Genomic DNA, 15,375 nt, shown 5'->3' with positions numbered 1-15,375 from the left:
CAAAAGGAATACAATTAAAGATGCAATATCCACTAGCAAATGAAAATATATCGCAGTTTCAGATCTCAGAAACAACTCACTGGAAAAAATCTCCCTCCCTGGATGGAAAAACACAAGGTTTTTTAAAAAATACGTTCAATGTTTGCTACTTCAGCTAGGAAAAAGAAAAACTACTCAAGAAGTTAGCCAGCATATCTAAGAATCCCATCAGAAGGCATTATTGATATTAAGCTTTTAAAACAGAAAATACGGCTCTTAAGCTTAGTGCTCAGATACCAACACACCTGTAAACCTTTCAATAGCAAGCTCTTCTACTTACTACTGAAGCAACACTTACGTTTTCCGATGTCTACTTCAATAAACAGTTTTCAGCATACTACATTTTAGTACCAAATATGTTTGGAAAGTGGTGTAAAACAAACCAATTTATTATATACATCTCGAGGATTGTGTCATATTCAGAAAGGATGTGTTTTTGGAAGTTCTGTTTATATTAATACAAGAAACATATGGAAATGAAAACTCCCTTCAACCAAAAAGTGATACATTCAGATGCATGCACAGATTTGCGCTGGGTTATTACACTATCCTACTACAGCCTTCATTTTTAGGGACAACGAGAAAGAAACGTTGCTGTTTAGAAGACAATACAAGGGCTCTTCATATTCAGCTACCGATGATTATTAGCACAGAATAGGTTTTTCCTACAGAACACAAACTGCTGGTAGGAACCAGTAGTTCACATCACACTTGGTCCTCCCTTCACCAAGCAAAGCAAAACTAACTTTCTGAGGATCAAAGCAAAGGGATCTGGTTTCTTAGAAACACTTGTCCTTACATGGGTGATCTCAGTTCCTACAAAGTTATTTCAGTGCCTACAGAGGTAGAAGCTTCTCCTGATCTTGACAGACTTCTCTGCCCTGAAATCAGAAGTACAGAGGTCCAAGTGAACTCTCTGAAGTCTCACCTAGCAGAGTAAAGAGCCTCTCCTCCTTACCCAAGAGGGAAGAGAGTAGGGAAAAAGTGCCATTTCACTTGGTACCAGGCACTATCCAAAATTGAAATTTATTTTAAATGGGCTAAAAGAAGGCTTGCTCAGCAAAATATCATGCAAGAAACAGTGATTAGTAATATCTTCACACACAGAGCTTTCCACCTGCGACGGAGGGAAGACAAGTAGTTCACTGCGATGAGACTGTTTAGCCAGCAGTTTTGGAATTTAACACATGCAGGCAGCCTGTCCAAACTCAGCCTGACAGCTCCCGTGTGCAGTGCAAGAGGACTCAACAAGTAAGAAGCAAAGCTGCTCCGAACCATGCAGCAATGAGACAACCTGAGTTATCTCATTGCAGAGCTGTGTGTCTATTGAACAGGACTAATGTCATTAGAGATGCTTATTTTGAATACTCATTTAAGCAGACTCGCCATGCCACAGCTGCTCATGTCTGAACACCTGAACTCACACACCTGTGTGCCCAACAGCACACGGAAGATTGAGGACCAGGAGACTCAGATAATAAGCAAGAAGATTTTTGAAGATGCACAGATGGCAGGAGCCCCACCCAGAGAGGGAGAGGAAAAGCATAAAAATGGATGTATACAGCACAGAGACAAGCATGTGCAATAACAAACAGCAATGTGAAGAGGTGAGTATACCTGGCTTCCTTACTCATGTAACATAGCCAAGCCTCTAAATTATTTACTTACATTCAGCCACCTCCACGACTAAGGATATGGCAGAATGATGAGACAGGAATGTCACTTCTCCTTTAGAACCCTCCAAGGCTGTTCCACAACAAAGATTCAACACCATTTGGGGAAGCCGCCATCTAGTCCAACAGATCAAAATGTAGCTGACTCAGTAGCCACATAACATTAATACAAACAGAGCACAGGTATTCAGGCCTCCTGACACTCTTGTGGACTTCAGAAGCTGCCAATCAGCAGGGGAGTGGAAGCTTTATTGCAATAGAGTTAAATTAAAAAAAAAAACAGGTAACGTTGCAGTCTACATATATACAGTTTTATTGTATTAATGGCAAGTAAAGTTAAATGTTATCAGATTTTTTCCATTGAGTATTTTGCTTATTTAATGTTCTTCCTTCCTGTCCATGCATCTGTTCCTACAGTGTGTGTGTGTCCAATTTTACTATTGCATGGAAAATATGTTAGCTGAATGAATCCTAGCCTGATTCATCCTGGAAACTTTGCTGCTAACAATGACCGTACTCTAATATGTTTATCTTCACACCCACCATTCATTCTCAGTATCATGTCCTCTCTCTTACTTGACCCAAACTTGTAACTCAAAGGAGAAAGACAGGTGAAGTCAGGAACAGCTGGTAATATGCTGAACTTCATCTAGTTCCTGTTACCTAATGGCATAAGTTGTTCGGGGTTTTTTTTTTGCCTTACTCAAGAAGCCATTTGGGGGTAAAGATAACTTACTAGGGAAGAACAGCGCAAGAAGATTTCCCAGTGTTAACTTCCACTGCAGACTTCTGCTGTGGAACAACAGAAGAACTGGAGCTTACTCAGCCTGTAGCATTTAATCAATGCAACCGTAAAGCCCAATTTGTTCAATACCAGTAGAACATTTTTCTCAAGTTGCTGTACTGTTTATTCTTCAAGAAATCTATGCTCTTGTTTAAGAAGAGTTATAGCAACAATCAAAAGAACTAGATTCAGAGACCCACAAACATGAACTTAGGATAAACTAATGCAGAGCTGTCTCAAGAAGCTGAAACAGCTCCAGTTTCTCTGCTGCTTTTCCAGGCTTCAGCAGAGTGAAACAGATCTGATTTTTGACAGTTCCACCTCAAGGATTTCTATTAAAAGCTGTGTAACTGAGAAGATTTCCTGGTGAGCTTTCACTCTGCTGTGGCCTAGAAATGTTAATAGCTATGCAGTGGAGTCAATCCATCTCCAGAAGGCTTCAGGCTAGGAAAGAAGCGTGAAGACTCCTTAAAAGCACTCAGAGTAAATGAGAGCCTCTGAAGAGGAGGGAGAAGAATATTTATTCCTTCCAGCAGCCAGTGACTTTGGTGGGCTCCAAATTTGTCAGAGATTTCATGGCAGCTAAACTGAAAGAAGGGGAAGCCTGAGCAGAGGGACAGCACATGGTCCAGATTCTTGTCACCATCATCCCTTCCCTACCAGCCTTGGCCAAGAAATAGCAGTAATATCCCTCTGAATTGCATATGCCAGTGTGAGACTGCTAGCTGCAGAAGGACTCCAGGTGCCAGAGGAAGACAGGCAGGCAACTTCTCAAGCTTAAAAGGAGAGAGAGAGGACACATAAGCACAAGAGGGGTCATGAAAGTACATGAGAAGGTGCAGAAGTGCAAAACAGAAACTAAACTCTAGATTATAAATTAATTCTTATATTCTGCTAGAATGATCCAGAAACCTTTCTAAGCACTACTGCAGAGCATCATCTTGAGAAAAGAATGGCTTAATGCATTATCACACAACTGCAGTGAAGTTATCAAATGCCACCACTTCTGTTGAGGCAAGCAATCCCAACATAGCCAACAAAAGACTCCAGTCCGTAGCAGTGTGGACACCAAGCAATTCTAGATTGTAATTTCTGACCATATCAGGGCTAGTAGACTGACAGTATCATTTGACTTGAAAAGAGATTGACCAGCATCCACCTGGCCAATGCTGAACAGACAAGGAGACAGGAGCAAGTTCTACAGCAGCTCCAACCTAAATTCTGTTGACTCTACCTATTAAACATCAGCTATTCAATTCAATTTCCCAGCACACAATTGGCTGAGTTAGCTGTCAGTCTACTCTGTCTGTAAATGAGCTATTTCTAGCCAAATATCATTAAGTCAAGGCAGTGAGCAAGCCTCAGACATTCAAATATTCAAACTCTGATCTGCACAAGTGTACGTGTAAGTGGAAATCCTGAACAAACACAACTATCTGATTGCTGCCTGAGCAACCAGTCCACCAACTTGCTGACTTCCGTGAGCCACCCAGTGGGAAGCAGGATATTCTGGGTAACGGGTAAAAAGTAAGATCTCTTGTGAGAAGAGCTGAAAAAAGCTGAGCAAACTAGTTTGGAAAGGATAGCTTCTGGCACAGTGACACACTTTTACAAACTTTTATTTGACTATCCTTTCGCTAAGAAAGGCTGAGGCACTTTTATGAGCACAGCTGCCATCCTCAAGTGTACAAGTAGCTGCTACTGTCCAATTGCCGACATTTCTTTACCAGAGTAATCTGATTGCAATATTTAACGAGAGATGGCTCGCATTTGCATGAAACCCATGTGACACGCAAGTCTGCATAGAGAAACAGTAAAGTGTTCTGCACAGAACATTTTGCACTCTTCCTAGGTTGAGAGAATACAGAGAAGTTTTTATTGCATATTGAAATGGAGTATAAGGAAAATCCTTCTACTGAATTGACAACTTACAGAAATACAGTATCCCAGCTCAGTACTAAGTGATAAAAGTTACACTACCTCTCTGTTGCAGTAGTCAATCTGAATGAGGATTAAGGAAAAGAATTCAGACTCGGCAAAGGTCATGTTGACTGGTGGATGACTTTCCTGGATAGCAGTGACACAGAATAAGTTCAGAGCTCAGGGTAAAAGACAAAGGACTTGCCTGGCAGTACCAAGCACTACAGAGAATTAATCTTTCTGTGTACACAGTATTGTTAGGCCAGTGCCAGGATACTACTGCTGTGTTCTTTGCCTGGATTTCAACAGAGCATAAAAACCCCAGAGAGGGTTTGAAAGACACTAGTAGGAGAGTAAGAAACTTTCTTCAGAGTGCTCATTCTTATTGTCTTTGTGAAGAAATAAAAACCCAAGCAAGTTTGTTTAGCATGTAGAGATATTTACACCTTGGAAATACAGCTGAAAATGCAAGAGGGTGGAGTTTCCAACTTTGCTAAAAAAGACCTACCTCCAGTGACCAAAACTTAACATTAAGACAACCTAACTTTGGAACAGGACAATACTGATCTTTGTGTAGAACAGCATGTTGGAGAGGAAAATGGCTCACCACTGCCCAGGTCAGAGACTTTTCTGAAGATAATCTTTAACCCAACTTCTCTGCAATAGAAGTTCAGAAAAGCAGAGCAAACTCATTTGACCAGGGCAGCTTCTGTCAGAGTGGTATCAGTTATGAACTTCTATTTAAGCATCCTTGAGCAAAGCAAGGCTGACGCACTTTTACAAGCACAAGATCTTTCAGAAAGTTCATAGGTTGAGAATTAGGCTGAATGTGATGGTTTCTCCACTTCTACAGACTTCCCTTCTGTTTATCCCATCCCTTCTGGGGTCTTAGGTAGAAAAAGGCAGGAAGCACAGCTCTCAACTGCAGCACTTCGTGAAGACAGGTCTAACAACAGAGTCTCAGCCTGCAGCCCCATGCATAACAATTTCAACCAGTTTGCTTTAAGCCCCACAGAGGCATAGGAAGCCCAAATTACAATAACTTCAGGGAAATTCAGTCCACCCAAATCTGGACCATAATCAGTGAACACAATGTTTTATGCTTCAGAGCTTCTGACAGCAAGGGCCAACCTCAAATTCTTTGTCCCAGCATGTAAGCAGAGATGGAAGGGGTGACTGTGCTCTGAAGAGGAACAGAGCCACAACAAGATACGGGACACAGGCCAGAGTACAAAAGACATCAAAACAGCCAGAGCTCCCAGCATGCCCCAGAGTGCTCTTATTTGAATGACACATCTACTTTTGTTCTTCATGGTTCATTCTGATCAGCAGCAGCAGAACAAATGAGCCAATAACAGAGATATTGCATAATTCCACTCCTCTGTTAGAAAGGACAAAAGCCATCTTACAACAGAAAGGAAGCAATCTGCAGAGCTTGTGTACATGCACAAAGATTTGAGCACCATCTCAACACGTCTCTATTATTTTGCCCCAGAATTAGTAAAATTTACATCTGATTCTATTAGAGTAGCTATGGATATTTTTTACCCCCAGAAATTTGGTGGGGCTTTTGTTTAGTTCGGATTTTGTCTAGGTCTCTTATATATATGTATCTTTTTATACATACGCACATATACCTGTATGCATATACATACATACATAAAGAGCCCATTAGAACATGATAGGCTATTTCTTGATTTTATTTTATTAAACATGGTACCCTTGATGGTATCTTTGTCCAGCTTGAAACATTCAGTCTTCCCAACATTAGGAAAAAAAAGAAGAAAGCTTATCACAAGTGTTCATCCATGTTGCACTGGCCACAAATCATTTCTTCCGCTCCCTTCTGTGCATGAGGCCATGCAATGAGCTGTGAAGGCCATGCAATCAGTCTGTGTAATAAACCCCACAAAGCCATGCTCTCAGGGAATGTAACCACAACACTGGTTTTGGTGGGTCAGCAACAAATCCCCCCATGTGATTTCATCTCCCATCAAACTCTGTGTTTTGCTGCAATAGTTATTCCCAGCAGAAGGGATGTAACATAAAAAAAGACTCACATACAGTTAGCTTGAAAGGAAAATTCAACAGGCAGCATCAGCCAAAGCAGCCCTCCCAGGGAATGCCCACATTACACATAGGGAAGGGCACATCCACTCACCAACCCTGCAAAGCCCTCTTCCTCCTGATGCTGGTACCAAATTAAAGTGGATGGCCTTAGGAAGTCCAGTGGATATTATCCTCTAAGGCTGAGGTCTGCCTTGAAAAAGTGTATGTTTGGTCATTTTAAAAGGATTTTGAGCCACACCTGTGGAGGCTGAATTTGGCAAGAACTTTTCTCTTTTCATGACAGTTATCACGGATGCTAGAATAACTATAGTTATTTTCCAGGCAAGACTTAAAATCTGGATAAGTGATGATATGAAAAATTGCATGAAAAACAGGAAACAAGCCAAAGCAATCATCAACTGCTCAAAAACACCTTCAGAAAAAGAAGCATCATAAAGTTTGTATGTATAATAAAAGAAGGGCATTGAAAAGCAAAGCAAGAAGAAACCAGAGAAAAGTCCATATGGGTTATATGGCTAAAGAAGCTGAAGCCACTATTAAAAGAGGTGATAGCAAAAAATCAAACTCAGCAGAAATCTAACTGGCACATCCACAGCAGCTACAAGGCTTGTTAAGGATGAACACAGAAAGGCCTTGAAAACAAAAGAAAACAGCTGGTTTAGGCAACTGCAATGGAAAAGTAGGTTGGATTTCAACTGTGCAGACAATAAGCTGATCTAACATTTGTCCTACAAATATTCTCCAAAGATAGAATTTGATGGCAAAAAACACTCAGATGGCATAGATTTTAAGAGATAACTAGATAAACTCCAACACAGGTCACTCCAGAGCACCTCAAGGAACTACAATACACCAAGTAACTCTCATCAAGCCTTTAACACTAAAGCACAGTCATACAAGTAAAGTAAAATACTGGCTAAAGACTCCATTTATTTTAAATCGTGGTGTCAAACTAGAATGTATTTCTCATACTTTTAATGTGGCACTGCTTTTGACACAACATGTAACTAGAAGCATTTTAGGAGAACTGTCGAGTCAAAGTGGCAGCTCAGCAGTGTGCAGCTATAATACTGTGTCCAACACTGCAAAAATGAGGTTAATAACTAGCTGTATAAAACAAATCGGTAACTCCCAACTCAAGCTCCACGCTGGAAAGCAGTGGAACAAGATCTCTTTGGCCAGAAAAAAAGATTAAGAGCAGCCCTGCGGAGAAGGACTTGGGGTTGTTGATCGATGAGAAACTGAACATGGGCCGGCTTCAGTGTGCGCTTGCAGCCCAGAAAGCCAACCGCATCCTGTGACCAGCAAGGTCGAAGGAGGTGATCCTGCCCCTCTACTCTACTCTTGTGAGACCTCACCTGGAGTACTGTGTGCAGTCCTGGTGTCCTCAACATAAAAAGGACATGGAACTGCTGGAACAAGTCCAGAGGAGGGCCACGAGGATGATCAGGGGACTGGAGCACCTCCCGTATGAAGATAGGCTAAGAAAGTTGGGGCTGTTCAGCCTGGAGAGCAGAAGGCTGCATGGAGACCTCACAGCAGCCTTCCAGTATCTGAAGGGGGCCTATAAGGATGCTGGGGAGGGACTCTTCATTAGGGACTGTAGTGCTAGGACAAGGGATAAGGGGTTCAAACTTAAACAGGGGAAGTTTAGATTGGATATAAGGAAGAAATTCTTTACTGTGAGGGTGGTGAGGCACTGGAATGGGTTGCCCAGGGAAATTGTGAATGCTCCATCCCTGGCGGTGTTCAAGGCCAGGTTGGACAGAGCCTTGGGTGACATGGTCTAATGGAAGGTGTCCCTGGCCATGGCAGGGGGGTTGGAACCAGATAATCTTAAGGTCCTTTCCAACCCTAAGTATTCTATGATTCTGTGATTCTAAGACAGAAGTTGATTAACAGACATTGGCAGTAACTCAAAGACAGTGGAGGTACCCAGAAGGAAACAGCATCACAAGCTGGTGAGGTGGCAGCTGCATTCATAAGCTGAAACCAATGTTTGGTCATAAAAACTACACCACTTACGCTCAAATTTTATTTCCAGTTTTACTAAAGATAGGTGTGAAAAATGGTAGTCTAGCATCAGTATGAAGACAGATCTGTGCATCTTCAAAAGCAATCTCAGGAAAACACAAGGTATTTATAGAACAGCTTTACAAACACCACCAGATTTGTCAGAGATCAACAACTACTTCTGTCCCAAGTTACTGCCATCTTTTTTGGACAACTAGGGCAGACATCAAGAATGCACCAGAATATCTGTCCTGGCAAATTTTTCACCAGCAGCTGAAGGCACATGTTAAATGTGCCAGTTGTCAGAATCCTTTCAACACACAGCTCTTCAGGAAGGGATTTAGTACTAGAAAGGACATGCAAAGAGCAGCATAAGCACAGTTTGGGACAAGGTAGCCTATTTTATTTTGCCCTAAGCAACACTTGATGGTTTGGATGGAATTCAGATTCAGAATAAAATAGGTTTGCCTTCAAAACAGATTGCATAATTGGCTTTAGGTTTTAGTGCAATTTTCTTTATAAATGGATCAAATCTTCAAGTTGCTCATAACTCAACTGTTTGAAAACAGCAACAAATCTAACTGCCCTCAGGGAAATATATTCTTATCCCCAAACTGAGACATACAGATTGGCCAGCCACACTGCAGTGCAGGAAACTGCCAGAGCAGCATCTTGAATTAAACAGCAACCAGCAGTCACCACGACAGCCCTGAGAACTGCAAAATCTAAAGGTGTGACTTCTGTTACACGGATTAACTTTGTTTCAATCAAAACTACATAAAACACAGTCCTTAATACCCATTTAAAACTATGAAGGCAGCTTAGCAGAAAGGGATAGGAGTGATAAGGCATTAAGCTTTTATGCCTGTATTTTGTATCCTGCAGCAAAGCAAGACAACAAATACTTCAATAGTTTGCTCAAACAAAGGTTTAAATCAGCAATCTGATCTACTCACCCTTTTCACCAGTATCCAGGAAAAGTTTCTTAATGTCATCTGTCAACATATTCTGCAAGTGGTCTTGTCCATGCTCTGCATCATTATCATCAAACTGAGCTTCTATAATGACATCCGGACTTCTAGCATCGCCTTTCGCTGCCTCTTGAGGAATGGAAGTGCCCAACATATCCTCAGGGACATTTGATTCATGTGTAGCTTCTGTTTCTTTGTCACAACCATCTGGCTTTATTACCTGAAGGAGCAGAGAATTAAAAACAAAAGAGGCAAGCTAAATCACTGGACTGAAGAAAATACTATCTCCTTTTTCATCTGCATCCCCAAGGAGGTGACAATGAATTGTGGGTGGCTGGTGACATGCTGCAATTGCCACGTAATTAGCCATAGATACTGCACAGTGGAAAAAGGTACCTTACTAGGATAAAGATGGGAACAGCATGGCTTTTACAATACCTCAACTGTGACAGTAATGTATCCAAAGCGTATCTAGAGCATAACCATACAGTTCCTGCCAAGCCTCTAATCAGCCCTCCAGAAGCTGGGAGTAAGCACAGAGAGGGAGGAGGATACACTACAATGTAATGACTTGCTTAGACCATTGCTCACCAAGATACACTAATCATCCAAGGAAGTCCCAAAACTCAAGTAGTTCCGGTGAATGCTGGGATCATGTCAAAACACATCTCTGGGACAGCTCCCCAACACACAATTGGGAACAGGCTGAATAAGTACAGACCAGAGAACATCGCAACCTGTAGAGGAACTGGACTGCAGCAGCTTGGTATGGCACCGAGCTTTACATTTATTTTAGGCTCCAGTCTTTTTGTTAAAGGTGCTCAATCATTGCTGATACTTATGCAAATCTTGTAATTAAATTACGAAGAGGAATGAACTCAAAGTACAAATTACTTAACCACTAACTGATAATTTGGATAAGCAACTCTGACCATTGCTACAGATTTGTCCCCACTTTAGTGCAACAATGGTACAGGGAGAGGAAAAACCATATGTGTAATTGCATCATATAAAATCATGAAGAACACATGTACCAGTAGACACCACATGTGGGTGGCATACTTCATTTCACGTAACAAGAGGCAGAAACTGCTCCATCTCAGGATACAATGATCAAAATGGTTGACAACTTGGACAAGTATGCCTTTACTAGTGCGCTTCACGCAACCAACAGCAAGTTGCAAGCACCTACCTCACCCTAGAACCCTGATCCAGGTTTTAGTTTCAGAAGTGTTAAGTTTCACTCAAGCTGTGGTACTCCAGTGCAAGATTCAAATCAGCATGGAATAAGAAACAGCCTACTAATTATTACAATCACAGAGAAACTGAGTGATCCCATTCCAATGCCCTCCCAGTGACTCGGCTCCTCTCCTGCTGGTGCTGGTGGTCACCAGGCAGGCAACCACCTAGAGATCCTCCTCTAATGTACCCCTGTCCTCAGTGTCACTAAGCCAGTACATGACAGCAGCAACTCATGCCACGAGCATGGCAAGTGAAGGGCCCTTTTAAAAGATGCAATAATAATAAGGAAAAAACTTCCTGGTAACATAGAATCATAGAATAGTTAGGGTTGGAAAAGACCTCAAGACCATCTAGTTCCAACCCCCCTGCCATGGGCAGGGACACCTCACATTAAACCATCCCACCCAAGTCTTCATCCAACCTGGCCTTGAACACCGCCAGGGATGGAGCACTCACAACCTCCCTGGGCAACTGATTTCAGTGCCTCACCACCCTAACAGGAAAGATTTTCCTCCTTATATCCAATCTAAACTTCCCCTGTTTAAGTTTTAACCCGTTACCCCTTGTCCTGTCACTACAGCCCCCTCCCCAGCATCCTTATAGGCCCCCTTCAGGTACTGGAAGGCTGCTATTAGGTCCCCACATAGCCTTCTCTTCTCCAGGCTGAACAGCCCCAACTTCTTCAGCCTATCTTCATACAGGAGGTGCTCCAGTCCCCTGATCATCCTCGTGGACCAACTCTGCGCTTGTTCCAACAGTTCCATGTCCTCTTTACATTGAGGACACCAGAACTGCACACAATACTCCAGGTGAGGTCTCACAAGAGCAGAGTAGAGGAGCATGATCACCTCCTTCGACCTGCTGGTCACACTCCTTTTGATGCAGCCCAGGATACGGTTGGCTTTCTGGGCTGCGAGCGCACACTGCAGCTGCCTCATGTTCAGTTTCTCATTGACCAGCACCCCCAAGTCCTTCTCCGCAGGGCTGCTCTGAATCTCTTTTCTGCCCAGCCTGTAGCTGTGCCTGGGATTGCTCTGACCCAGGTGTAGGACCTTGCACTTGGCATGGTTGAACTTCATAAGGTTGGCATCAGCCTGCCTCACAAGCATGTCGAGGTCCCTCTGGATGGCATTCCTTGTTGGTTGGCTCCTTCGACCTGCTGGTCACACTCCTTTTGATGCAGCCCAGGATACGGTTGGCTTTCTGGGCTGTGAGTGCACACTGCCAGCTCATGTTCATTTTCTCATCGACCAGCACTCCCAAGTCCTTCTCTGCAGGGCCACTCTGAATCTCTTCTTTGCCCAAGATATTTTATATGATCAATATAGTCACTAGAAATAAGCATAAATAGCCTCAACAGGTCCTAGCTCAAACAGTCCAAGCATTCCAAGTAAGAAAAATACAATCCAGAAAGCTCCACAAATAATGGTTTAGTAACTAAAAAGCAAATAGATCAAAATGAGACCTGTCCAAGGGAAGACTTTCACAATTTTACATATACAGAGCCACAGTTTTTGCAATCTTTTCACAATACATAACAGAAGTAAAATCAATTTTAAAACAGGGCTGAATTGAAGTCTGTAAAAAAACTCAGATGACATTACTTTGAACTCTCGTTACCTTCTGTGACTCTGCTTTCCATCTTTATTTTCCTTTTTTAATATGTATATAATGTGTTACCATAGCAGATTTTGACTCAAACATTAGATTGTGACAAAAAAAGTTTGGCAGAAAACAGGAAAATGGCTGATTATTAAATCTGGCTACATTTGGTACACAAAATACTGACACACAATGGTCTGGGCAAGAACAGTCTATTAGATTAGAGAGCTGACAAGGCTCCACACGCTAGTGACTCTGCCAGTGTGCCTATCCAAAAGAAAACCAGTGTCAACACTAATGTTTGGACTGTACCATGGTCAGACGTGGATGTATTCAGCTCTTAAATTTCAATTGCACCAGATGTGTGCAAGTGTGCAGCTGCAGCAGGAGTCTATTTTCTTCAACCCCTGCAGGCTTTGCCTGTATTTCTTTCTCTCCAAGTTGCTCTTTGGAGAGTGAGAGATGTGTTTCAGATGCTAAATTACAAAGCTTTCTAGACATAAAGCAGTGAAAAACATCAAATATGCTAGGAAATGCTTCTCTAAAGATGCAGCACTGAAAAGCTTATGCTTGAAGAGTTTATGCTGCATTAAAGAAGGCAACAGATATGGATTTCTTTTTAAATGCTATGTGCTAAAACCACCATGCTTCTCCCCAAGCCAGAGGATGCACACTGCTGCCACTAGCTAGTGGGATACTCCAGCTGTGACTACCCAAGTCCCCAGTCACACATTTCCTTATGGATTTGTAAATGGATTTTTGAGTAACGTTTTCCAGAGTCCACAAAATCATGACTTCCACACAGCAGAGCACCAAAATGTCCAGATGCTGGCAAGCCTGGGCAACAGGATTTGTTTTCTTTTTAAGGCCAAGACAGATCATTTAGACTGACTTCATACATAACAGAGCCGGGAATTTCACCCAAGATTTCTTACATCACACAAAAAAATTAGGGAAGATGTACATCACAAGACTGGAAAACTGCATAAGACTTTACAAAATCGGGAGCTCAGTGGATACAATTACTCAATTTAAGATGATCAGAATTGCTGGCCAACATGAGCTCATCACACAGATTCCAAACGACAGATCCTTCTGCATATTAGCAGCAGCAAACTTGCAACAGAATAAGCATTTCTTATAGGCAGCATCTTTGACGACTGGAAAAAGGGAAATATAACCCCCATTTTCAAGAAGGGGAAAATGGATGACCCTGGGAATTACAGACCAGTCAGTCTCACCTCTGTGCCTGGCAAAATCTTGGAAGAGATTCTCCTGGAAGGCATGCTAAGGCACATGAAAAACAACAAGGTGCTTGGTGACAGCCAGCATGGCTTCACTAAGGGCAAATCCTGCCTGACCAATTTGGTGGCCTTCTATGATGGGGCTACAGAACTGATGGACAGCAGTAGAACAGCTGACATCATCTACCTGGACTTGTGCAAAGCGTTTGACACTGTGCCACACCACATCCTTGTCTCTAAATTGGAGAGACATCAATATGATAAATGGACCACTCAGTGAATAAAGAACTGGCTGGATGGCTGCACACAAAGAGTTGTGGTCAATGGCTCAATGTCCGGCTGGAGACCAGTAACAAGTGGTGTCCCTCAGGGATCGGTGTTGGGACCGGTCTTGTTCAACATCTTTGCTGGTGACATGGACAGTGGGATTGAGTGTGCCCTCAGCAAGTTTGCCGATGACACCAAGCTGCGTGGTTCGGTTGATATGCTGCAGGGAAGGAATGCCATCCAGAGGGACCTCGACATGCTTGTGAGGCAGGCTGATGCCAACCTTATGAAGTTCAACCATGCCAAGTGCAAGGTCCTACACCTGGGTCAGAGCAATCCCAGGCACAGCTACAGGTTGGGCAGAAAAGAGATTCAGAGCAGCCCTGCGGAGAAGGACTTGGGGGTGCTGGTCAATGAGAAACTGAACATGAGGCAGCTGCAGTGTGCGCTCACAGCCCAGAGAGCCAACCGCATCGGGGGCTGCATCAAAAGGAGTGTGACCAGCAGGTCGAAGGAGGTGATCGTGCTCCTCTACTCTGCTCTTGTGAGACCTCACCTGGAGTATTGTGTGCAGTTCTGGTGTCCTCAACATAAAAAGGACATGGAACTGCTGGAACAAGTCCAGAGGAGGGCCACGAGGATGATCAGGGGACTGGAGCACCTCCCGTATGAAGACAGGCTGAGAAAGTTGGGGCTGTTCAGCCTGGAGAGCAGAAGGCTGCGTGAAGACCTCATAGCAGCCTTCCAGTACCTGAAGGGGGCCTATAAGGATGCTGGGTAGGGACTCTTCATTAGGGACTGTAGTGATAGGACAAGGGGTAATGGGTTAAAACTTAAACAGGGGAAGTTTAGATTGGATATAAGGAAGAAGTTCTTTACTGTAAGGGTGGTGAGGCACTGGAATGGGTTGCCCAAGGAAGTTGTGAATGCTCCATCCCTGGTGGTCTTCAAAGCCAGGTTGGACAGAGCCTTGTGTGACATGGTTTAGTGTGAGGTGTCCCTGCCCACTGCAGGGGGGTTGGAACTAGATGATCTTAAGGTCCTTTCCAACCCTAACTATTCTATGATTCTATGATCTTGGAAACAGAAACTGATGATATTGCACCCTCCTATTTCTTATTATGCTTATTGAGTTTTGCGTACAGCTAGAACATATCAGTACCTATCAGAGATGCAGGGTAAATTAAACATACAATTGGCTAAGTCTATCATGTAGTCATATGTGCAGTAAAAAGCATCATTCTCTGCCAAAGCAGTTAACCCTGCATGGAGCCAGGAGGAGGGGATTCCCCCTTGCTGCATATGCATGAAACATATGACCATGCAAGCATCCCAGGATGCATGGTTAAAGCCCCCTAAAAGACTTTAACTTCCTGGCCCGAGAAGTCAAATGTCTACCGTATGGTTCTATTACTTTCATATGCTCTTCAATAACTTTTTATTTATAGTTTTAATAGGCATTTTTATGAAAGTCAATTGCTTATTTGAATCTCTGATCCTTACGACAGTGGCTGAATAAGTTTTCTTCCAGCTTTAAACAAACATCTATT

General features: G+C 42.8%; 1 protein-coding gene across 3 annotated transcripts in view; it reads right to left on the bottom strand.

Moving 5' to 3' along the window:
• DIS3L2 (DIS3 like 3'-5' exoribonuclease 2) overlaps positions 1-15,375 on the bottom strand; it is a 212,993-nt gene that overhangs the window by 130,186 nt on the left and 67,432 nt on the right. For all 3 annotated transcript variants that reach the window (XM_065674360.1, XM_065674362.1, XM_065674361.1), the window contains exon 7: positions 9,456-9,690. In XM_065674360.1, the coding sequence (XP_065530432.1) occupies positions 9,456-9,690 (235 nt within the window). The remainder of the gene's footprint in view (positions 1-9,455; positions 9,691-15,375) is intronic.

The sequence above is a fragment of the Lathamus discolor genome, chromosome 3 (genome assembly GCF_037157495.1).
Source record: "Lathamus discolor isolate bLatDis1 chromosome 3, bLatDis1.hap1, whole genome shotgun sequence".
Classification (NCBI taxonomy): Eukaryota; Metazoa; Chordata; class Aves; order Psittaciformes; family Psittacidae; genus Lathamus; species Lathamus discolor.
This window is presented reverse-complemented; position numbering and strand designations above follow the sequence as displayed.